The 25,043-nt window shown below is 39.1% G+C and overlaps 2 protein-coding genes across 2 annotated transcripts; both read left to right on the forward strand.

Annotated features, from left to right (window-relative positions):
* Window positions 1-1,408: 1,408 nt before the first annotated feature.
* On the forward strand, window positions 1,409-8,456 carry LOC309591420 (retinol dehydrogenase 8-like; the record flags this gene model as incomplete). The annotated part of the gene is made up of 6 exons (XM_082313727.1): window positions 1,409-1,505; window positions 2,660-2,825; window positions 4,061-4,236; window positions 5,349-5,442; window positions 7,154-7,337; window positions 8,223-8,456. The coding sequence occupies 6 exons, from the start codon at window positions 1,409-1,411 to the stop codon at window positions 8,454-8,456; spliced, it is 951 nt and encodes a 316-aa protein (XP_082169853.1).
* A 2,270-nt stretch (window positions 8,457-10,726) lies between these two features.
* On the forward strand, window positions 10,727-24,736 carry DR1 (down-regulator of transcription 1). Its single transcript, XM_082313728.1, has 3 exons — window positions 10,727-11,386; window positions 17,670-17,833; window positions 21,174-24,736. Exons 1-3 carry the CDS (start codon window positions 11,167-11,169, stop codon window positions 21,318-21,320), a joined length of 531 nt encoding a protein of 176 aa, XP_082169854.1. The 5' UTR covers window positions 10,727-11,166; the 3' UTR covers window positions 21,321-24,736.
* Window positions 24,737-25,043: the final 307 nt, after the last annotated feature.

Below are 25,043 nucleotides of genomic sequence, written 5' to 3' on the forward strand. Positions count from 1 at the left end.
TAGCATTTGCATTAAAATTATGTATCTGGATACTAACTTCTCTAGTAAAAACATGGGTTAAACCTGATAAATAAGTAGTGTCATAATTACATTTTTCTCATTGACTTTAGATGCTGTCTTGCTATTTTTTGCTTGCCTGAGAAGCTGGTGATTACACTTTTTATACTGTTCAAATGAATTTTTTTGTTTTGGAAAGCAGGGACTTCCCCCCCATATCATAATTTCAGTTAAATGTTTCTGCAGAGTCCTACTTTTCTTGAGTTACTAACCAATTTACACCTATGCAAATCCTGGAACACTAAGTTTATTCTTCTGAACTGCATTGCATTAACATTGAATCGTGGCAAACATTTTTCTGTGTATAATGGCATTGCTATTAGCTGAATGCTGTTCAGAAGGCGAATTGCTTATTAAGGTGATTCTTTTTCGGTCACTCAGGATGAGTTACAAATTTCACAAGAGACTGATTTTCTTTCTGAATGTAGTATGCCTACAGTTACTGTACATTAAATGCAAACTGCACCAAATTGCCAGTCCAGATGTGTCCCTCTTTTAATTCAGAGTTTGTATGCAAAGTTGGTGGAATATTTTCTCGAAAACTAAAATGGAGTCAGACATGATGCTAGTTCTGACTTTTTTTTTTTTTCCAACTTGTCAATTGGAGAATATAAAGTGTTCAAAGAGATTTCAGCATTAGCAAGGATGTAGTGAAGCTGGTCTGCTCAACGTCTTCCTGGCTGTTCTCCACTGCCGGCACACTTGCTTACTTTCTCTGTTCTTGGTTGGGAACAGTGCCAAAAAGAAATGTGAGGAATCTGTCTAAACAACTTGTCTCTTTCCAAATCCACATCCCATTTTTCAATTTACTTTTTCTGTAAAGCCTATTAGGACTCTTAAAATAGTAAGGCATCAGGGAAGAAATCAGTTTGTGATTCTGTTGCAAAGGAATGAGGAGGGTGCTGTAAGTGTAGGAACCCTGAACACCTTTAACAGAGGGATCCCATTTTGGGTGCAGTTTACTTTGCACAGACGTGAGCGGAGAGCTTGACACTACAGATTGTAATTGTGGCAAGGCTCTTCCTGCCAGTAGTATGCAAACTGGTTATTCCACTATTAAAAAAATCCATGTAGCTTACAAATGTCTCATTTTAAAGATTAATCAAATTTTGTATTAGCTATAGTCCATGTTGATAATGCAGATTATAAGCTCATGCAGGAGCATCTGCTTCTGTTTTTGTCTAGTTGGAGATTATCCCTTAATCATGCAGGGTCCAGGTGTGCATTTTCAGATTTGTTGACTCAGGAAAGCTGGAGATAGCATTAAAGGCCAATGACATTCTACTGTAGCTACATTTAGGTTGTTGCTCCTCTGAACAAGAACTCTTGCTTGAACCACCCAGTGAAAAGAATGGCAAGAAGAAATGTCCTCATTACAGGTTGCTCCTCAGGAATTGGACTGGCCTTAGCTGTAAAAATGGCAAAAGATGAACAGAAAAGATTTAAAGGTAACAATATATCTGTTATTTATCTTTATAAAGAGAGATTCTTCAAGGCAGTACTTTTTTTTTTTTTCCTCTGTGATTTAACAGGTGATTGTATTCAGTTTGGTGACTTGTTAGTTTCCCCCCCTCCTACTGTCATAAAAATACAATACAGTGAAAATATGCTGCTTTCTGTAAGCAGATGATATTTCTGTACCTGTATTGAAGCTGAACAGCTACTTGAACTGTATAGTTTACAATTCCCCCCCACCCTGACAATAGTATAAAAAGAAGTAGCTGAAAATGTCTGCAGTCTGCTACCTTGGATATACATTCACAGGTGTAGTTAGCTTTGCATCTGGCTACTAAAATCTTTCTTGAACAAAACGTACATGCCCATTTGAGGACCAAAGAAATCAATTTAGGAAAACAGTTCTTAAATTTGCTATTTTTTCCTTAAAGCATGTTTCATTATTCCAACCCTGTGTAGGCATAAGAAGGTGAACAAAGGGGCTGAGATTTGTCTTTCTGCTGTAAAATGTGATATTTGCTATGACTGAAAATGGATGGCAAGGCAAATACAGCAATCTGTGGTAATTCAGTTTCTCACACTTACTCTCACAGTATTTTACTGCTAACTGGATGCAGATTCATAGTTTTCTGGGTAATTAGGCTACAATAATGATAAAACTAATTTCTCTTTTGAGAAGTAGCTTGCAAAAATAGACATCTTTGCAATCTAAGGAAGCATCTCTCTTCCACTTTTTAATAAAATTATGGTTGTTCTGCTAAACATGTTGATGGTGATTAAGGGGGAAAAAAAAAAGGATACCTGGAATCCAAAATTAGGTTTTAGGTACCTAAAAATGATTCAGTGGCATAAATTGATACCCATTATTTGAAGTTTTGGTGATAATATTATCTTCATACACTGCATGTTCATTGTGCATAGCGGTTTAATTCTCATTTTGAATTTCTTGAATGTTTCAGAACCAGACTCTGGGAAATCAGTGACAATGTATGTTGAAAATAGATTCTTTCTACTTTAAGTTTTTATCTGGGTTCTGTCACTGATATTTAAGATATGGATGTAAAAGCACTATTCTTTAATACTTCTCAGTAACACTGCCACAGAAAAGGTTTTATTTCTGGTAATTGTTGCTTCTGGTGTGTTGCAGTGTATGCCACAATGCGGAATCTGGCCAAGAAAGAGCCACTCGAGGAAGCTGCAGGTCGCAGGCTGGGCAAAACCCTCGAAATTAAACAACTGGATGTCTGTGATGAACAATCTATTAAAACTTGTGTGAATAGTATCCCTGACAGAAGGATTGATGTCCTAGGCAAGTATAGGCTGTGTATGCTACGAACAGATAACAGTTTTCTATTTAACATCTCAGATACCTTGGAGAAGTTTCATTAGTGTATTTTTTAAATTATCAAAGTAATAATAATTGTATAGTGTATTCTGTTCAAGATTCTTAAGGCTTCATGCAGACATGAGTGAATTAAATCTCGCCATGCTTCTGTGAAGTAGGGAAGCTTGTTTTCCCTGTTTACAAAAGAGAAACTTGATCACAGAGCAGTGTCTTGGATAAGATGATACAGTTTTTACTAAATGTGAGAAGAGAACTTTTGCCTAAATTGGCATCTTCATGTACAAGACTTTCTGCCCTACCGATGAAGCATAGCCCTATTTACAATGAAGGCAACAGCTCTCTGTACTAAGAAAGTGACAGCACTTGGGAATTAGCAAGTAAAAGAACAAATGCAAAGAAAGCAAGAGTACTTTAATTTTGTATTGAGAAATTGGAGTTCTACTTTACAAATCATTCAACAAGAAGTGTTTTCATACTGTTTTGCTAAAAATAAATATCTTAGTAAGATGGAAATTGCTTACACCATCAACTATTAAATCTTCTCTAATAGAAAATTATGGACCTGCTTTTATTTTGATTAATTATTAAAGCACTGCTTAACAAGCTGCTTCTGCAAACTGTATTATACTCTAATTTGACACACTAGTTGCAGAGCAGAATGCCAGTTCTATCAATCATTCCCCACTTATCAATATCCAGGAGGCAAATAAAAATCAATGGAAGTGTGGTTTTGGTTTTGTTTTGTTTTTTTTTCTTGAAGATGTGAATGTTAAAAAAACAAAACAAAAAGTAGACCAAAATACAGTCTTCTGGAATAAATAATTCTCTTCATTCCTATGGGTATTGACTAATGCTTAATACTGAGTTATAAACAAATATAGATCATTCTTGGCTCATTTGCCTGTAATCCTTTTATAATTTAAAGAAAAAGGACTAATCAGAAATAAATTAGTTAAAATGCAAAATATCAGATAATTTAAATTGGATTAAAAGCATAATTAAAAATAAAAATTATGGAAATGTCAAGTGTATTTCCAAAGCCTTAGTGACAGAATAGCCTAATTTAATCCTTTCTTTAAGGATTATTTAAGGATCATTTAATCCTTAATCCTTACTTTACTTTCAAATGCTTTCCAGTAATGATTACAAGTTAACGTTTACGGAGGTTATTGCTCACTGTTGTCTTCCATTTTGTGCAGTTAGCAATGCTGGAATGGGGCTCATTGGACCTATTGAATGTCAGAGCATAGATGAAATGAAAACTGTGATGGATACCAACTTCTTTGGACTGGTTCGACTCCTGAAGGAGATTTTGCCTGACATGAAGAGGAGAAAGAGCGGGCATATAGTTATAATAAGCAGCGTTATGGGAATACAAGGCAAAGTTGTTGGTTTTTTGTTTGTTTGAACTAAGAGTTCAGGATTCAAAATCTAAAGCTTACATCTTTTTATCAGAAAAAAAAAAAAAGTAGGAGCTAGCCTATTGAACTATTGCGCTTTGTAATGCTGAAGTTCCAACTATACAAAGCACAGCACTTGGACCTGATGTTTCTTATGCATCTAGGTAGTATGTTACTGCACAACTACTCTCAAGACATTTTAACAACAAAACCTGCAGAGTGAATTTTTTTTTTAGAGTTTTAACTTGAAGTAATTATTTTTATTTATTTTTTAAAAAATTTCATTATTTTATTTTTGTTATCTGGAAAACAGGGCTAAGTAGCATTACTTTTCTCTTTCCTATTGCAAAATATTATGGGGACAGGCAAACATGCTTACTACACATTACATACAGTAATAATGGAATAAAATCCAATCATGCCCTGGACAACTGTACCACCTTTTTGTAAAGTTTCTCCTTTCATAAAACTCCACAGAGTCTAATTTTAGCCACAGATAATGATGCTCCTACTCTTGCATTCCATCCGGTCTAGCTGTATTTCTTTCAATTATTATGATAGTGGCATTGATCTTACCTGGATTATCCTGGTGAGCGAGGGTCCTAAGTCAAAATGCAAGAGTTTTTATTGTTTAATACAATACTTACCATCCACCTAAATGGACTGATGTAGTGCTTTTTCTAAATCACTCAGATGCAAGCTGGATCTCTTGCATAATTGTATTTCCTGCATTGCACTCAGCTTCCGTGTTCATCTATAGCCTATTAAAGTCTTGCTGATAAATAATGCAGATGGTATTGTATGTACGGACACTTTCATACCTTAGACTACAAAATATTTAACATCATCCAAAGAGATCACAGCATCAGCTAGGAGGAGGAAAAGCATTAGTCAAGCATCCTTTCCTAGAATAAGCAATTTTGAGAACATACGCAAAAAATTGGGATTTAGATTCAGTATACACAAGGATTTTTCTAATGTTTTCCCAGCAAGACTGTAGAAATTTTGGGAAAATATAAGAGTTTTTAAAACTAAACTGTTAGTACGTTGAATCCAATCACATTCTCAGGATGTTTTGTTTGTACCATCAGGTATATTATTTAATGACGTCTATGCTGCATCTAAGTTTGCTGTGGAGGGATTCTGTGAAAGTTTAGCTATACAAGCACTCAAGTTCAAACTGCAGTGAGTATTGATCCACTGGTGTAAATTGTATTTTAGATAATTTCAAATATATTCAGAGCTAGCAAACAAATTTTTAAAGCTTGCTGCTATCTAGGAGAAACAGATTGAGGAACCCATGGAAATTGTACATCACAAAAGGCATAGAAATGTCCACATTCTTCACACTACGTAAGCAAATAAAAAGATCTAGATGCTAAAATAAACATGTTCTCTTCATCACTTAAAAGGCTGTTTAGCTTTGGATAAAATAGAGTTTATGTAACACTTCTGAAAACAGATTCTTGCATACAATATCATAGGAATAAAATGATAATATCAACCTGTAATATTTTCCTTTAGAAAGGATAACAGACTTCTTAGGCAATTCACAGATAAAAAAGTTCAAGGGCTCATCATAGCGAGGGAGCAAGTGGAAATCCATCAGAATGGTACACAGGGCGAGATACCTATGACAGGAGGTGGGAGGAAAGTGAGAAGAATGCGGTATACTATTTCTTAATGTTTAAGAGAATGGCCCTTTTCATCGTTTGTGGGACTTTGGGGTTTGATTTGTCGCATGTATATTCACATTCCTGTAATTCTGCTACTATTCTTTGTGTGAAGTCCAACAATTGTTAAATATCCATTGCACCTCTGTGTGCCTAAGCATTTAGCCCTTGTGCTGTGGGAGAAGAGACAGCTGCTGTCATGGGATTTCAGAGACAAGGCGGCATCCAAGCTGTGATTTTGCACACTGCTCTGAAAAGTTTGGAGGGATTTAAAATAAATATATTGTAAATGATACACAGGATATACCAGAATTCATAATAAGATTTCAAGAGTATAAGATACAGCAAAAACAATGTTAAAAAAAGAAGGTAGAATGGGAAAAGTCCAAGGTCCAGCGTGAAGAGTGACGCAAGAGAAAAGGCTTTAATTCCAGCAGAAGCTGGAATTCTGCTATCAAGGTCAATAGCCTGATTTAGTTCTAAAGAAGAGCCTGGCCAGAACTCAAGTCTAGGAAGAGGTCCTGTCCCAGAGAGTGTTTTGATAAACATTGTGGCTGGGAGTAATTACTGCCTGAGAAAAGAACCAGGAAAGAACTGAACAGGAACTGTATTTCAGTGATTTGCTATAACACACTACTGAGCAAAATAAAATTTTCCAGTTTTGCCAGCAGCCAAAATCTGTCCATCCTCAGCAAAATTCTCTGTATTGTATTTTATTATAATATTGTAGAGGGATCTTGAATTACATAAAACTGACAGCTTGACAAAGAAAATCCATGTTTGGGCAATGCCCCCCTCTCTTTCAGCTACTTCCAGTATTATCATGGGAAAGCTATCACAAAGAAATCTATGTAGGATTTTGTCCACAAAGTAATGATTTTTTTTATGATCCTTTAATTATTTTTCTTAATATTTTCTAAGTTCTTGTGGATAAATCATCCTACAATTCCACAGCTGCGAGACAGCAGGTAACAACTGCACTCACTTCTGCCACGAATTAAGTTACAGCACTTCCCTGAAATTTAAGCTACAGATTTCTACTGCTACGTGTGGATGGGTAGGAGCATGAGAGCAATAAAGTGATATGGATTGCCTTTACAAAATGTACTGCTTAATATTGCTTGCTAATTCAACTCTTCAATATTCTTTTTTTGAGAAGGATAGAGAGGTGCATTTCCCACAGAGGACAGTCAATAACCAGTGTATCTTTGCTTTTCGAACAGGTTAAGTTTGATTGAACCAGGCCCAGTGGTTACAGAGTTTGAAAGAAAAGTGTTTGAAGATGGAATGAAAATGGATCTTTCAGCTGCAGATGAGGAAACAGCCGAGATGTTTACTAACATCTACCTTAAAAATTACAAACAAATTTTCCAGAGCCTGGGACAAAGTGCCGAAGATGTTGCAGAGGTAACTCATCAACAATTCTCCATCTTCTTTCTCAATTTTTTTTTCTTTGTAATTTACGGACACACTGGTTGGTTGGTGGGGTTTTTTGGTAGAAGCATTAGATTTAATTAAATGTAATTTACACAATTTAAAATTATTTTTAAAAAACTCAAGAGAATCTTGAGAGTTTTAAACAAAACCCTTTAGAATATTAAAAGAATGTTCATTTTGAAGTATTGAAGACAACTATGAGTTGTATTTTAAATACCGCTGAGGTATTAGATGCACTTATACATCACCTGGTGAAGTCTGAACGTTCTGCAGTGTTACCATACATCTACAGAGGGTTCCCACCGTTAGTTAAAGCCGCTCTCCTCCCCATCTCACCCCAGACCACCGAGGCACAACAGAAGATACACGGACGAAGTTTCTGGTGCTTGGGGGTTCCTGCAGGAAGACAAGTTTAGGCAAGCTGTGGAAGGGGACAATGATTTCAGATGCTTACTGCTGAGGAATAGCTTCAGTGTCAACTGAAGATTCCCAGATCTTGCTGCAAAGTGCGCTGTTCCAATCCTTTCCCAGTGAAGTGCAAAAAAGAAAGGATCTACCTATCGTGGGCATTTAGGCATAATTTTGGAGGACTATTCAGGATACTTAGGTGTAAGGTGCTATCACCATGGTATAGATAAACAGAAATAGGGCTAAGAATAAATAAGAAGTACTTCTTATGGCCTTGAAAATATTTTAAGAAAAAATTCTAACGAAATTCTAGTAAAACTACATGAAGGTTTTACATAATTGTAGTGCTTCATTCTTCTACTTTTCCTCTGCCCAACTGAAAACTAGGTTTTTACTTTATTGTTTTGGTAGAGGTTCTTTAACAATTCTGTTTCTTGTTCTTGACAGCATACAGTAAAGATAATTCTTGCAGAAAATCCACCTTTTCGCCATCAGACCAACACCTTGTATACTCCAATGACAACGCTGAAATATGCAGATCCAAATGGAGATCTACCCATTGACATATTCTATAAAATGGTTTTTCATCATGACAAAATCTTCAGTGCAAGTCTTAACTTTATCAAACTGCTAAGGTGGAGAAGTAGAAAGAGCTTTGACCTGGGAAAACCCTCCCAATAAGTATGAAATTATATAGTGCAAATTGGAATTACTTGTAGCTGCTGATAATGCAGTATGTTGTTATTCAAATGCCTTTGCTCTGCAATTGTGAAAAGGCATTCAAGATGTTTATCTGAGCTTAGCAAAGATATTCAGCTCAATGCGTTTATCTTGAACTTTACAGTTCGCAGAACCTTGAAATTAAAATCCTCTAACTATAGGTTTATTCTGTTTAGTGTTCGCTTTTTAGAGAGATCTGTTTTCATGGGAACATGAACATTGGCTGATACTTCCGTATTCAATATTAACCTGATCCCCTTCACTTATTAGAATATAATACATACTGAGATGTGTGCTGTATGTAAATTATTTAGATTCTTAACATCATAAAAATATTTTATCTTTTTACTTATTAGAATATAATAGAATTAGTGTAGTAATCCCTGAATCACAAGAGCATTCTCATTTTCAGAAATCAGGTCTATTTACCAGTAACATAAGAGAAAGTCTCATCAATCTTAAAATGTCACAACTAGAATATTTATTATTCATATATATATGTTTTAATATTCTGAATGCTTCCTTTATATGCAGTGGTTACTGGCATATTACACATAGTGGACAATAAAATGTTTTTTAAAAGCTTCTCAAAATAAAACATCTTCTTACTGTCTGGGTACTATTTTTTGCAAAAAAACCAAAATATTATCAGTAAGAAGTAATTTAAATCCCATTAAATGCCTTCAGTGCCTTGAGTGACTGAAGCTGAGCCACGGGTTCTCCTTTTCAAGGCATCCTACTTACTCAAGCAGAATTCTAGCATGAGGAGAAGGTTTTTTCCCCTCTCTTTCTCTCACCCTAGTCCTACAAGTCAGCTGAGGCCAAGCTGAGGGCCTGGGTTTAAGCACTGCTCCTGCATGGCAGTCTTGTTGTCCGACCTCCAGCCTTGCCTCGGCACTGCCCCAGCCTGGGACAAAGGCCCAATGCCCCTCAGTTTCCAGGCTGCAGTTTCTCAGCCCATTCCAGCAGCAGTCCTGGTTTTACTCAGAGAGCCTAGTTGGAGCTCACTGGGGATACTGGAACCGGCTTTCTTTTTCCCTCAGTACTTTCTCACTAAGCCTAAGTCTAACTCGGCGCTAGGACTTGCAGTGACCCTGCCCTGCCCTGCCCCAAAGGCTAGCTCAGAGGAGCCAAGCAGCAGCCCCTGCGTAGGCAGCTCCTGTGGAGACTGCGCCCTTCAGGTAACGCTTGGTTTGCTCTGCGGCCACGACCCTTTGGTGAGGCCCAGGGTGCGGGGGTGTGTGGGGAGCACTGCAGGCAGGGGAGCGCTTGGAGGACAGTGCCCACGGCAGCCCCTGCGCACAACTGGAGGCCTCATTTACGTCCCACTCCTAACTCTGATCTCCTCCAAAATATCAGGCTGGTGCTTGCACCTCAACATCAGTGCATGGATGGGGCGGAGGTGGGAAGAGCAGCCAGGCTGCAAGTGGGAAGGCGGGAATTCAGTGAGAGTGGAGTGCTGCCGGGGCTGAAGGGAGCAGGGCCACTCGCCCCTCTGCACCCCGAGAGACCCTGTCACCTTCCATTGAGGGTCAGGGTTACGGCATGGGCAGAGACGCCCGAAGAACGGGAGGGCCTCTCAGCAGCAAGGGCTGCAGCTGGAGCATCCCCTTTCCTCTCGGCTTTGCTTCCGTGTGGTTGTCTCTGGCCCGCAGCTCGGGGCCGGGCTGCTTTACCCGGCGCTCTCCCTTTGCAGCACAAAGAAACAAGGAGCTACCGGGACGGCAGGTTTTAACGGGCCGACCACAAATACCGGCGTGGTTTGGTTCGTTGTGTTTCACGCAGCCCTTCCGCTGCCGTTCATGGAGCGGGTGAAAGCAGAAAACGCAGCTTCGCAGATGGGTCCCGACTAAATCCAGCAATGGCTGCAACCCGGGGAGAAACCGCGGATGAAGAGCGGAGCACCAGCCGCTCGTCCGGCTTCAGCGGCGAGCTTACCGAGGGCGTCGAACCCCCGCCTCCCCCAGAAACCGAGGGGAAGGGCGGGCGGGGCCCGGGGAGCCCAGGCGGGGGCAGAGCGCGGCTCCCGGAGGAGACGTCGGGCCCGGCCAGGCCGAGGCGCCCGCGCAGGGCCCCCGCCCGGCGGCGGGGAGGGCGGCGGCTCCCTCGCCGCTGCCGCCGCCCGCACGTGGCGCCGCCTCGCAGGCCGCGCGCCACCGGCGCTTCCGGCGCTCCCCGGGGCGGGAGGGGCCAGGCGGCGGAAGCGTCTCCCCGTTTCCGGCGGAAGCGACGTCCCTCGCAGGTCGAGCCCGTAGTCAGACCGTTTCCGCCTCGCGGCCGCCCTCACCGTCGGGCCAGACGCCGCCGCTGCCGGGGGAGGAGGGCGCCGAGCCGAGCCGCGCTGCGGGCGGGTAATTTGGCGGCTCGCCTTCCCTCGGGCTGTTCATAAGGCGGCGGCGCCAGCGCCCGAAGGATGTGGCGGAGGCGGCAGTGGCAGGCGCCGTGGCCGAGGGAGCCCTGAGCCCGAGCAGCGCTTCCCGGCTCCGCGGCACCGGCAGCCGCCCCCACCCCCCGGCCCGGCCCGCTCCTCCAGCGGCGGCGCCGCCCCTCCGCAGCGTCGCCTCCCGCGGCACCGCCCGCCCCTCGCCGGCTCCCCCCGCGCTGGAGCCCCGGGCGGGAGCTGAGGGGGAGCCCGTGAGCGCGGGAGCCGAGCGCCTCTCGGGGAGCCAGGATGGCCTCGTCGTCGGGTAACGACGACGACCTCACCATCCCCCGGGCTGCCATCAACAAGATGATCAAAGAAACGCTCCCCAACGTCCGCGTGGCGAACGATGCCCGGGAGCTGGTGGTCAACTGCTGCACTGAATTCATCCACCTCATCTCCTCCGAGGCCAACGAGATCTGCAACAAATCGGAGAAGAAAACCATCTCCCCCGAGCACGTCATACAAGGTGAGCTTGCGGAGGCCGTGGGCTTCTGCCCGCGGTGCCACGGGTCGTTCAGGCTTTGAGCCGCTCCTGTCCCGTTGCGGCTTTTTCCTCTGAGGTTTCTTGTAGCTACATGAAAGACAAAAGGCAGGGGTCTTTTAAGGGTCTGGAGGAAAAGTGTGCGTTGTCCGGCTTGTCAGTCGCATTGCAAGGGAAGGTTGTCTTTGTGTGGTTAGAGCGACTGCTGAGTGTGCCCAGGACCAGCTCTCATTTTGTGATTCAGAGAAGTCTGTGATGTTTTGAGTGAAGTCACCCAATCCATTTGTCTCTTTCATACCTGTGGAGCGAGGTCTGCTTTTTCGAACGGTTATGCAGATTTCTTCTACAGCATGTTTTAAGAACCTGAACTTATTAAATGTCTGTCTAATTGGAGACTGACAAAAGATGTGTGATAGAGTACATGGGGCCCAGGCTTTAATCCAGAGTCATCCTGTCTGGATCCTATAAAGAGTAAAATATTCCTTTATGGCTATCCTTGGAGCCTGAATGTTTAAAATTAAGTATTTGTATCTGTTGTAGAAAGCATTTAAATGTGACCTATGCCCTTGCATCTTTTTCTGCTGTTGACTTCCACTTCCCCTTGCTTGAATAAAAGCAGAGTTCTCTCTGTCTCTCATTTGCTTTTCTTTAAATTCTGCCACAAACAGGGAGTGTCCTTGCCTCATCCTTAAGTGTGCAACAGGCTTCTTTTTCAGGAATCATTCACTTTGCTGCTTAAGCAAAGGTTGTTGATACCAGTGTCTGCTGCAAACAAATCTATAGCAGTAATAATGAAAGAGTACTTTATTCTACTGCCTGATAGAGATATTAACAGTAGCATTTGTAGTAGAGCTATTTTCAGGACCATGATGGTACAGTCAGTTTAAAAAAAATGTTATGTTTTTTTGGTAAGGATTCTCTGTTTCAAACAGAAAAAAAACCTGATTTGTTTGGATTATATCAGCGTCCTCTCCTGCAGAGTTTCAAGTACTTGACTGGATTATGAACAGCAAAAGAAAATATATAGTATGTACGAGCTTTAATAGTAAATAAAATACGTGTAAATCTGGAAGTTTAGCACAGCAACTCCGTTACAGAAGCTCAGGATGTAAAGAGTAGAATTTGTGCTTGCATGTGGAAGCATACTTTGGGTATGATGGATACATGGATAGTTTCTTCAAGTGACCACCAAAACGTTTGAGCTCAGTTCTTAACATAGGAATAGACATAATCTTCAAGGTTGAGAACAATAAAGAGTTCATGTGTGAAAGTATTTTCTGCCCAGTAGTGGTGGTCCTTAGAAAAGATTTCACCTATTGCTTCCCTAGGGTTAGTCTGGGTTTTTTGGAAAACAAATTGAAACCAATATGTATGTGTGTGTGTGTATGCGTGTGCCTATCATCAGCAGGTGGTCCCAAACCAAGTATTTTGCTGGGTTCTATGTCTTTGTGTTACCAGATTTTAGAGTTAGGAAAAATTATTTTCAAATTAGATGTGTACTTTTTAGTCAGATATTGCTAAGGAAAACTTTGGAGGTGTATCCATTTTTGTGATGCTCCAGAGATGGAAGGAGTTGTTCTTGGATTTTCTGCTCCTCTTATCTTTAGGGAGGTGTATGTGCTATTAGCTTCTTCCAGATGCTGTTCAGTTGGCAGATGTTCCCTCTATGAGGTATGAGGGTTTAGATCGCTAATTTTGGAAACAGTGGTTATGTGTACATAGGTATAGCATTTCAGCATTTTCATCCATCTTCATAAATTCTAGATACTGGTTATGTTGACTGCCTCTTAGTGTAGCGCCATGACAATGATGCTAACAAATTAAGTAATTGAAATAGGTTTGTTGTGGTCATCCAGGTATCTTGTTCCTTTTGAATGCGTAAACCAGTTCATTTAGAAGTAAAATGAGGCTAATGGCCATCGCGTCACACCTGATCCAGTCTAAACACAGGCTGCTGCCAACAGGAATCTTTTTGTACCCTCCCTAGAGCTGGATCTAGCAACTGCTGATCCAACTGACCCTGCTGCTTTTTGAGAATCTAGGGGGAGCACAGTTTTCTGTCAGGTGAGTTTACTGATCTGACTGTTCCTGTAAACAAGAATTTACTGGATTGGAAGCAAGGAGCAGGAAGGTGTGCCACTGGGAAGGAGGAAGGAGAAACAGACACTGCAGTTGGTGACACCCTGCCATTGGACTGTATTAGAGGTAATGTGAAACTGCACTTCCTCACTTGGCCTCACTGTACTCATGTGTTTGGCAGCAGTGGTGCTTAAGACACCCCTTCCTTTGCTGCACTAGTAAAAATGATTGTGTGGCCACGTGCTGAGCTAGAACTCTTTCCCCCTACCACTGGGTTATGCTTCAGATAGATGAAGTCCCTGCCGTGTTTCATTGTGTGGCAGCACAGACACTTGATTGGCACAGTGCTGTCAACAGCATAGGGAAAGAAAAGCAGAGGCTTCTTGCATCCCATGAGAGATCTCATTTGGTAGATGTACTCAGGCTATGCCAAGTGCTCACTGCTAGCGATAAAACACAAAGCAGTTTCCCTGGAGAGTACCCAAAGGCATCAAGGCTACGTAATAGTCATAAGTGGAGATAGTCTTCATGTTTATTGTTGATTCCCACCATCAGGAACCCAGTTGTGAGTCTGAGACTCTGATAAGCAAATGAATATCCCTCCACCCTGGAACAGAAAATAGCCTCATTTGATAGCTATGCAAGTTGTGACAAAGCAGGCTTTTTAGGATAAATTAAACTTCCATTGAATTCTGAAAATGGCGAGATGTTAAATCACCATTTTTATGAAGTCGATTACTTTGATTACTTGGTCTACGAAGAACTGTTGTGCAGTAAGGTAGGTTGTGGATTGATGGCCAGTCCTGTAGCTTCTTTTCATGGACTATGAGGATAATGACAGTGTTTACATTAGCATTTAATGTTAAAAAAATCCAAACAACTGTTAATGTTTGGGATTTTACTTTGGAAGTTATTTTTCTTTGAAAGAAGCATAAAAAGTTAAAAATCTCAGATATGAATTACCTGTTTATATAAAAACAAATGTAGAACCAATTATACTTAACTGATAAATCAGAGATCTGCACCTTCATGCAGTCTTTAAGAGTGGGAGGAAACTGGGGAAAGGATAGCTGTGATTTGGTGTTTGTAAATACGAGAAGCCCCCCCTGTGCCCCCCCCCCCCCGATGCTGTGTTTTGGGATTCAGTTGTTTAAATTTGGTGTTATCGTTCTAACCTCAGTAAGATACCAAATTTTCAGCAATCTGGGTAGACATGTAGATTTCAGACTCAAGAAATAAAGACTCTGAGTTTTGGTGGAACAGTGACTCTGCTAAAGTAGTAATTGCTTGTCCCACATTTTAGCACCATGCTGGTATAAAGGGATTCCTGTTCCTTCCATGCGTGTGTTCTTCCTTCCATGCGTGTGTTCTTCCTTCCATGCGTGTGTTCTTCCTTCCATGCGTGTGTTCTTCCTTCCATGCGTGTGTTCTTCCTTCCATGCGTGTGTTCTTCCTTCCATGCGTGTGTTCTTCCTTCCATGCGTGTGTTCTTCCTTCCATGCGTGTGTTCTTCCTTCCATGCGTGTGTTCTTCCTTCCATGCGTGTGTTCTTCCTTCCATGCGTGTGTTCTTCCTTCCATGCGTGTGTTCTTCCTTCCATGCGTGTGTTCTTCCTTCCATGCGTGTGTTCTTCCTTCCATGCGTGTGTTCTTCCTTCCATGCGTGTGTTCTTCCTTCCATGCGTGTGTTCTTCCTTCCATGCGTGTGTTCTTCCTTCCATGCGTGTGTTCTTCCTTCCATGCGTGTGTTCTTCCTTCCATGCGTGTGTTCTTCCTTCCATGCGTGTGTTCTTCCTTCCATGCGTGTGTTCTTCCTTCCATGCGTGTGTTCTTCCTTCCATGCGTGTGTTCTTCCTTCCATGCGTGTGTTCTTCCTTCCATGCGTGTGTTCTTCCTTCCATGCGTGTGTTCTTCCTTCCATGCGTGTGTTCTTCCTTCCATGCGTGTGTTCTTCCTTCCATGCGTGTGTTCTTCCTTCCATGCGTGTGTTCTTCCTTCCATGCGTGTGTTCTTCCTTCCATGCGTGTGTTCTTCCTTCCATGCGTGTGTTCTTCCTTCCATGCGTGTGTTCTTCCTTCCATGCGTGTGTTTTGTAAAGCCTTGATGTGTTTCAACAAGATAGTAACTTTCTTAAGTCATTTCACAGCCAGCAGAATTTTGATGCACTAGACCTATGGTGCATATATGGTTCTTCATAGCTTTATTATGTTGAACAATTGTACAAATCTGTCCTCGTTATATCAAGTGTTTTCTTTTGAATTTTTTTTTAGTGTGCTATATTCAATACATAACTGTAAGTTCTTTCCATTAATTTATTTTCTTTTAAGGGAATTTAAAATTTCTGTAAAAACACATCTTGCTGTTGACTTCAGATGGGGCAGTTGTTCATATTCTGATGCAGCACATTGCCAACCCTGATCACTGTGGATGTTCTTTTGACGAACACCTATGTATTTGCTATGATGGTTTGTCTTAGTGATGTTAGGCTTGTAGAGTTCTTAAAATTTTATGCTTTGGTTAAAAAACAATTATTACTTTGGTTAGTTTTCTGTACATACTGTTTACATTTTTAAATTGAATGAGTTCTTAAATATTTATAGACTGCTTAGCTAACCAGTTCTGGACCATGAGACATGGATTTGCCCCCTATCTGCTGAAGCTGGATTAAACAAGTTTCTGAAGGCTTTTGGTAATTCTCATAGAAACTGTGGGCTAACTGAGAAAAATGTTTCCAGTGTCTGTGTGTGGTCTGAAGCTGAACTGACATACTGTCTCTGAAGTAATTTGATTATCTCTAAATCAGTTTGTCTTCTAACTTTATTTTTCTTAAGAAATAGGTATTATGTAAATTCATTTGCCAAATGTTATCTGTTAAAGGAATGGCAGTCCTGCATGACTAGCTAGCTGCACTGTCCTGCGCTATTGAAGACTGTATTAATTGCCTCCTTGAGTACAGGTTGGAAGCTGAAAACTTACAGAATGCCTTTGGGTTATTGTTTAGGTGTATGATACAATGGCACGCTGCCGTAATTATGGGTAGGGAAAGGTTGCTTACAAAATTAATGTTAGAATATAGTCTGAGTTAGTGTAACTAACAGCTTGTTTATAACAAGTTGTTGATTGCTGTTGTGCAGTTTATTCTAGTGCTATTTCTTGAATAGCTTGTGACATAAGGATGAAATAAAGTAAGATAAAGGTTAACTATCATTCTGTAAAGAAAATTTTATTAATCTGAGACTTGTTTCTAGTGTAATTGGTGTTTATGTACTATTTCTAGCATATTCTGTAATAGGTTCCACTTTGAGGTGTGTATATGTGTGGAGGCATATTGTAGTAAATGGTGAATCAGGAAACAGGGTGCCTTTTGTCACATGTTCTTCCTGTTACTTTTGCATTCTTTAAAAAAACTATTGTTGCAGGATATAGCTGCATTTCAGATTTCTTTGGGCAGATAAAAGTGCAAGATTTCAGTTTCTGAATACATTTTCATATAGAGATAGATAAAAGTGTTTCTGTTGAAAAATAAAACAATAAAGAGCTCCTACATAATTTTATATAACTTTATATGTGGGAACTACGAATTTTTAGCTTCTTGGCATTTGAAATATGGATTTAGATATTAAAATACAAAAGCTTAAATTAAATGACAAAAGGTAATATTAGTTATTTCTGTCTTAATGAAGGATCTGTGATCATTTTACATGCATTGTTTTTGCTCTGTTATAGGCTGCTAATTTACCTTCTACTGAAGACTTGTAACAAAACTGGAAAGACAGAATCATTGAGAGATTAAAGGTTAACAATTCAGATAGGAAGGACTTCTTAGTATATAGTATAGTGTATAAATTCTGCTTGATTCTGATATGTAGAAGATAGGAGAAAGATGTATTTTGAAGAATAATGCCTATGTCTAGCAAAATGTATCTGAAAGCCCTGAATCCTCTGCAAGTGCAGACTTCTTTGGTTGTATTTGACTAACCTTAATTTTTCATGCACTCCTAAATGGCATAGGAGAAGAGACAGGGAAAATAGCTGTCAGATCTTCTTATGAACACAGATTTTCATCACCAGAGGACAGAAAAGTGATCAAACTTTTTATTTATCTTTTTATCTGTTAAATAAACAAATTGATATCTATTATCAGAAGCTTTTTAAAAGATGAACAATGTGTTTTCTTTCTTTCTTTCTAGCACTAGAAAGTTTGGGGTTTGGCTCCTATATCAGTGAAGTAAAAGAAGTCTTACAAGAATGCAAAACAGTAGCACTAAAGAGAAGAAAGGCCAGTTCACGCTTGGAGAACCTCGGCATTCCGGAAGAAGAGCTTCTAAGGCAGCAACAGGAATTATTTGCAAAAGTAAGTGAAGCAGTACTTGTGCTGATGAGGTTGGAATAATTAATGCTGCAGATCTAGTGCCACAAAAACATGTGCACACCTCGAGAAGTATCCCCTTCCTTGTGAATTGCTGTGGCATTTAAGATGCTATTGACCTTGGCCTGTTTGAATTGAGGAAAGTGAAGTCAACAAATAAGATGCTGCTACTTGTTACTTCTGTGATTTGACATACAGGACTTTGTATACAAACAAATTTTGTACTCTAGCTTTAAAAAGCATGGGTTTTTGCTGCTACTTAGGTATTTCCATTCTGCTGTAGAGAATACATTAAGAATTACTTGGCTGAGGAAATAAAAGAATGACAGCTGGTGTTCTAGGAAATTAGCAGTTTTGATGCATTAAAAAGTGAAAATATCTTTTCTGTTTCTGGCCATCAGTGAACAAATGTTATTTCTTAGGCTTTGAAAGAAACATTTAATTGTTCAAAATTTCTAATTTGTCCTTTCTCATTTTTCTTTACTCTTGGCAAGACTCTAATTGAGTGAATTCATGCATAAATTTTTAAAGAGGCAATCCAGGCATAGGAAAAGCATTTGCCTGCAGATACTGTGTGCACGCATGCGCACACACACACACACACACACATTCTCCTTCATCCTAGCCTTTTCCCCTCCCGGCTTTCCCGGATAGTTTATGAACATCTACAGGTTTAAATGACTAAAAGCCAATTTTATTTATTTATCTTTCTACACCATCTTTCTTTATACTATTCTCTTAGTTTGACTAGAAGACCACTAAGTGATGTGAAAATTATCTTGGATTTAGCTTTCCTCTTGCCCAAGGCATGAGTCTTATTTTCTCAGTTTGTTTACTTTAATGTCCTCTGGTGAAAATGCTTATTCAGTTATGTGTTATCGTGTCTGATTACTGTGACCTTCACTCCCCTTCGCTATACTTGTATCTTGCCGAAACAATTAATAATTGTTGTTTTTCATATTACAACATGCCAACTATTTTAATCTTAATTGCCTGATGAATTTTAAGGCATTTAAAATTTCAGCATACCACACGGCTATTGGCAACATTCAGTGAACTAGTTAAGATAAATTCATGTGAGCCTAACTTTTGTTTGACTGTACTAACATAAGAAGGACCAATATGGTTGCTTCTGGATTAAGGGTGAGATTTACAAATAATAGTTTGATACCTGGTTTTTACTCACTATTTTGCTCAAATAACTTAGTGAGGTATACAAAATAAAAATGCAGCAAATAAGGTGTGTTAAGGGAGTACTAGCTCCTGAGTAACATTTAAAAAAAGAAAAAAAGAAAAAAAGCTGAAACCATGGCCGCTTTATGTAAGCCACACTTTATCTAAGGAATGACCCTTGAGGTATGTTCTTTTTTAATTCTATAATACTGTGCCTTAATGTCTACATTAAGGCAATGCGTGACAAGATTGTATGAAGGTTTTTTTTTAAATAGTCTTTGGTAATATGGAAAATCTTTGCTTAGATTCAAAGATGGCAGTCTCATTTTTCAAAAATGCTAGTTGTGATATGCTGTTGGAGGTACTTTAATTATTCTTAAAAATAGTTACACAAGTGCATGTTTGTTTATTTGTGCTAATCCTGTTAATATTCTAGAGCATGACACTAATGCTGACTTCTTGCTCTAGTTTTAAAACACTTGCCTGGTAATCTTGTGAATGACGCCTATAGCTTGGATGATTGTAAATATTTGAAGTCAGTGGAATGGCTTATCCCAATGTTTGTGCATGTCTATAAGCTTCTGTGCAAGACAAGGGTCCTTAACAGATTTGGTGTTTTTTTGAGGATTCCTCACTAAAGTTCATCTGTGCAATGAATGAGTTAAGTTTACCAGATGCTTATAAAGCTTCTTAGTCAATACAACTCAAGGGAATTTTTCTTTTTCTTTTTTTTTTTCCCCATTTTTGAAATGGCTAAGTGGTATCATTATAAATACGGCAGTGAGGGTAGGCACTGACAAAATGATCTATCCAGTGTGAACTGCTGAGCCTCTGATTTCTGGTGCATGCATGTGTATCACCTCGTTAAATGTACAGTAAACTTAATTGTAGCAGGGTCAGTAGGGAGCCCTATTGTTATCTTGTGTGTGGTAAGTATTTATGCCTCTCATATGTGTACAGATGCTGCTGTCTTCCTTTGTTTAAAACTTTACAATGTCTTAAATTGTTTTCCAACCCTTGTAGCGTTACTGCCACTTGAAGTTTGAAATACTGAAAAGTCTTCATTGAGAAGAGATTTCTACCTCTTTAAAAGTATTTTCTTTTAATGCTAGAACAGACTGAGGAAATGTGATGCTTCTTATAATAATGGAAGGCTCCTATTTTTTCACTTCGCGAAGTACATAAACTGGTTTTAATCGTTTTCCAAAGCATCATCTTTTGGCATCTTGAAGTTTGCGAAACTGTAAAATTTTTTGATGCTTTGGAAAAAAATAGGAAAATCAGTGAGTGCAATGGAATTAGAAGGGAAATCATTCCATTCTTAGTGATGACTTGTAAAAATATAAAAGTAAAGAAGACTGAAGATTTTTAATTTTAAGAACTTTTTCCTAATGTTCACTCAAAATGGAAACTGAAATTTTAACTTTACTGCAATTGACTAGTATACTGTTGAAATCAACAGTAGTTGCTGAAAAAGGAGTGAAGACCCTTGATAGAAACATGAGCGATCACCAGTTGAACTATTTGAAATGTTTTGTTAGAATGTCTTGTATCTTTCAGTAAAGGACTGTACCTTTCTGTAGCAAAGCCATCCTCAATCTGCATACCCAAATTTGAGAAGACCTTACATTGCTCTGTTTTCCAAAGATTGCTTAGCAAAGTAAGATAATGGCTTTCTTTATGTTTTTGTAATAGTGTGTGTCTTTGTGGTACAACTGGATGATTTCATAATTGCAAGTTTTAGTACTTGTAATCAACAAAGTAGAGCTGTTCTCATCTCAGAACTGTGATTAAGTGTTAAGATCCCTTCAAACTGAAGCCTAAAATTTCCATTGCTTTGCCTCACTTAACTTTTCCATTAGGAACTGGTTCAGCACAATCCTTACAATGGAACTTAGGTACACTAACTCCTGCCTCTTGTTTTTGTAACTAAATCCTCCTAACGGTGGCCTCTTCAGAGGAAGGGAGAATATAGCTAAACATCTTGGTGCGAATAATTAAGGTACTTCTAGATGTGTTTTTATATGTACGGTTCATAAAAATCATACAAAAGGAATCTGCATGTGCAGATAAAACTGCTTTTAAAGATAAGGTGCTCTAGAGATTCTTCACAAGCTATGTATGGCCTTAACAATTAAATTCATGTCTTTAGGCTAGACAACAGCAAGCAGAACTGGCGCAGCAGGAATGGCTACAGATGCAACAAGCAGCTCAACAGGCACAGCTTGCTGCTGCCTCAGCCAGTGCATCCAATCAGGCAGGATCCTCTCAGGATGAAGATGATGAAGATGATATCTGAAATTCACCAGCTGAGTTTGTCTTTACTAAGAAATATTTTTCCTGCACAATGAAAACAGTGAAATGAATGCTTACCTGTAAGTTTGTATGCATCATGGACTGGCAATTGGTATTCTAGGGGTGTCTGCTGTTGTGTGCTGTACATGTATAAACTGTCTTTTTTTGAACTCTTGAAGATTTAAGGTTCAGTATCATATCAACTTTGGATTTTTAATGGTGTATATGGAAATTTTAGATAGCAGTGCGTCATTTATTTGATCAATAAACAGTGTTACAATAAACAACAAGTTTATAAAATATAGTGAGATTTATACAAAAAGCTCTAAATCCACATTTGCATTTCTTCCCTTTTAACTAAACTATAAAATCTTACTTAGAATTTTTAATTGTTTTTTGGGGGAGTGGTACAGTAGACATAATCTGTTAACGGGAAAAAAGCAGAGTTCAGCATAGTAGAGTCTGAATTCTTAGTTCTTTTTAAAATGAGGATGTATATGGCAATAAATATTATATATGCTCAAATACCACACTTGTTAAAATTTGAAAATGATACATTTTCACCAAACTAGGAAAAGGTATGTTTAATAGGAGTTGTACAAATTCAGTCATTTTTTTTGTATAGGGGTGAAAAACATAAACCCGTGGTTTTATTATGACATCCTTTGACAGTCCTAACTGAATATTTCACTTCGAAGACTGCCTGGTTTGAAGAACTAACTCTTCTATTATTTCACTCCGGTTTAATGTTAACTGTCGTTGATGGTATTTTGTAGTCCAGATCTCTTCCTCTTGTTGAAATACAAAGCTGGAACTTGATGAAACAGAATTGGTTTAGTTCCACTGACGTAACTGGGAATGATTAAGTATTGAAGCCTATGCAGGCAAAAGCTGAAGCTAAGAGCATGCTTACCACAAAAGAGGGAATTTATTTAACCTTGGTTAGTCATTGTTGTCAGCATAACGCTAACATTCTCCAGACTAGATTGCCACTGGATTACTCAGATACCTTGTTGAAAGATAACATTTTCTTCATTCGGATTGGTTCGTAGGTAAGTCCAGGGTTTTGATAAACTATTCCCCAAGAGTGATCAGCAATACATGGAACAGAAGTGATGTAGTAGTCCTTTTGATAGTTGATTTGAAAATTCTGTTGATTAATGGATGAGCAGCTGTTCTTTGTGTTGAAATAAAGCACAGTAGTGTCCATTGCTGAGTTTTAATGTGTTACTTGAAGTAATACTGGCATATCTTCTGGTACACTAATCTGAGCAGACTAGAAAAGCCACTTGCATGCTGCTGTAGATGATTCAATAGCTCTCTAACAACGTGGATTGTTTTATTAATTTATGTCCTCAGCAAGCTGCTCTAGTTCGAATTCTTGAGGAGGGCTGCAGCAGCCTGTTTACATAAGGATGCAAACAGAAAATGGTGTGCCCATTTTTACATAAAGATCTGAACAAGGTACAATTGGCGTATATTCAGATCTCAGTCACATAGTGACTTCTGATTTAAATTTGAGATACATCGAGTTGCATATTGAATAAATGTGAACACTTCCTTAAATGCATTAATGCAGTGAAAACTCAGAAAAGTATTGGTTTGAATGTTTAAGTTTGAAAAAACAAAAACAAAACAAAAAACCTTTCATGGATACTATATGAAATACCTTAGGCAAGGTTTGACCAAGGAAGTGGTTTTCTGTAAAGGTTTAAGTACCAAAGGTAGAAAATCTAGTCTAGTGATACAATGTTAATGTGCAGTGTTGGCTTTTCTAATTTGTACTGTAACACCTTCACACTTTCTATTTTAAATGAGTCTTTTCCTTTTAAATAATATTAGGTATCTTTTCACACCTTTCTTTTCTGATGCAGAATTCAGGTTAACATTTTACTGCATCTGGTATGTACGGTGTAATATGTTTGGATCCTTGTGACCTTTCTTTTGGACATTCTTGTGCTTTTTCATATGCTGTATTCTTCAAGCAATAAAATTCTGATGTGTTTTTATAAAATTGCTTTTATATTTAATGAATAGTCTGTCTTCTTCATTGCATTTATAAAGAAAAAAAATTAAGACTACTTAAACTGCTGTTGTTTTGACCCACTGAACACTTCTTGTGACCAAAGTCTTTGCAACCTGAGTGCTGTTGGATGGCATTGCTGTTCACTGGGGTTGTTAATGCTTGCAAACAATATTTCTGGGCTTGTCTTGCTCTCTTTCCATTTGGGGACTGCATTTTGTGTATATGCATTTTTATAACCTGACCTTCTTAACTTGAAAAGTTGGACAAAACCCCTGTAGATCAGGTATAACCTACTGAAATACTTTCATTTTAACAAAGTGAAAGACCACAGGCAGAGGCTGGGAAAATAAGAATATATGTTAGTCTCCTGTTGAACTAATTTCACATAGATAGTCTTGTTTAAAGACTACTTATTCAGCCATTCCACCTCAAGTATGAAAAGTAAACTCTGGCAGTTGCAGGGAGAATCTTCACTGATCTTTCAACAAACTAAGAATTTTGTATTACTTTCCTGTTGTGCTTCCATGTACTAGCTGTTCAGTGAAGACAAAGGATTTCTGAATTTGTGGTACCGCTGATTTTTTGGTACACCAGCTACATGTAGTGTAAAGTTCGGTTAGTGAACTGTGTCGTTACTATGTCTCAGAAGAAACATGTATAAGGATGTGTCTGTTTCTTAAATATTGAGTTGATGAGATTATCTGTGAGTTTTCCATAATTATTCTGACAGTCTGTTTCAGAGTGCTTTCACTAAGTGACTTTCTTGCAAAATCTTTCTTTTCTGTTACTTTAATAAAGCGTATGTCTGCATGACATTGTGGATAATGAATATAGTTGTATTTACTACACTGAGGTACTTTTAAAGGAAGTGTCTTAAGGATTCTAAACATCAAATACTTAAAATGGTTTTTGAATTTCAATACTTCAATGTGGCTAGTTGAGTTTGGTATTGAAACACTGGAAAGGAATTTCTGCAAGAATGGAAAAAGTCTCCGAAAGCCACAATTATAAATGATGCCTTCAGAGTTTGTAAAAGTACCTCTGTTAAGGAGGACTCTCTGTAATAATGCCTGCGTTGATCTTTTCAGAATTTTGGAACAGTGCCAGGTCAAGGACATAAAGTGACTTAATGATCGTTGCGGAACAGCAAAACCCTTACTCTGAAACGTATACCTCATTTTAGTCTCCCAGCATTGGGTTGCGATTTTTGTGTAAACCATGCACAAAACAACGTGAAAAGAGGAGTGTAATATGAAAGGTTGAGTGCTGTGGTTCAATTTACTTTTGGTGTTATACTATTAATCTGTCTAAGATGGAGAAGTTTTACTTTGCAGCTTACACGGTGGGAGCACATCAGTGGGATACTGGCCAGTGTTAAGATGGATTTTGCTTACAGATAAATTAGTCCGGCTCTTTGATCCCTTGGATGTGCTAAAAGTCTCCTTGGTGAATGTGCCATCTGCGACTAGAGTATGCTGGGTATAACTCAGTGATGAAAGGGAGTGTCGGCGAGGCTTGGTGTAGGCCACTTAAGGTTTGCTGGCAATCAGGAACAATAGGTTCCTTTTCAAAAGATGTTTGTGCTTAGTTTGAATATTTTTTTTTTTTTTTTCCCCCCTTGCTTGAAATGAGTGTTTTTCTTTTGGTTCCATGCAAACATAGCTACAGAAATGAGTAATTTTGAGAATTTAATAATGGCAT

This window comes from Platalea leucorodia, assembly GCF_965183815.1.
Source record: "Platalea leucorodia genome assembly, chromosome: 5".
NCBI classification, from domain to species: Eukaryota; Metazoa; Chordata; class Aves; order Pelecaniformes; family Threskiornithidae; genus Platalea; species Platalea leucorodia.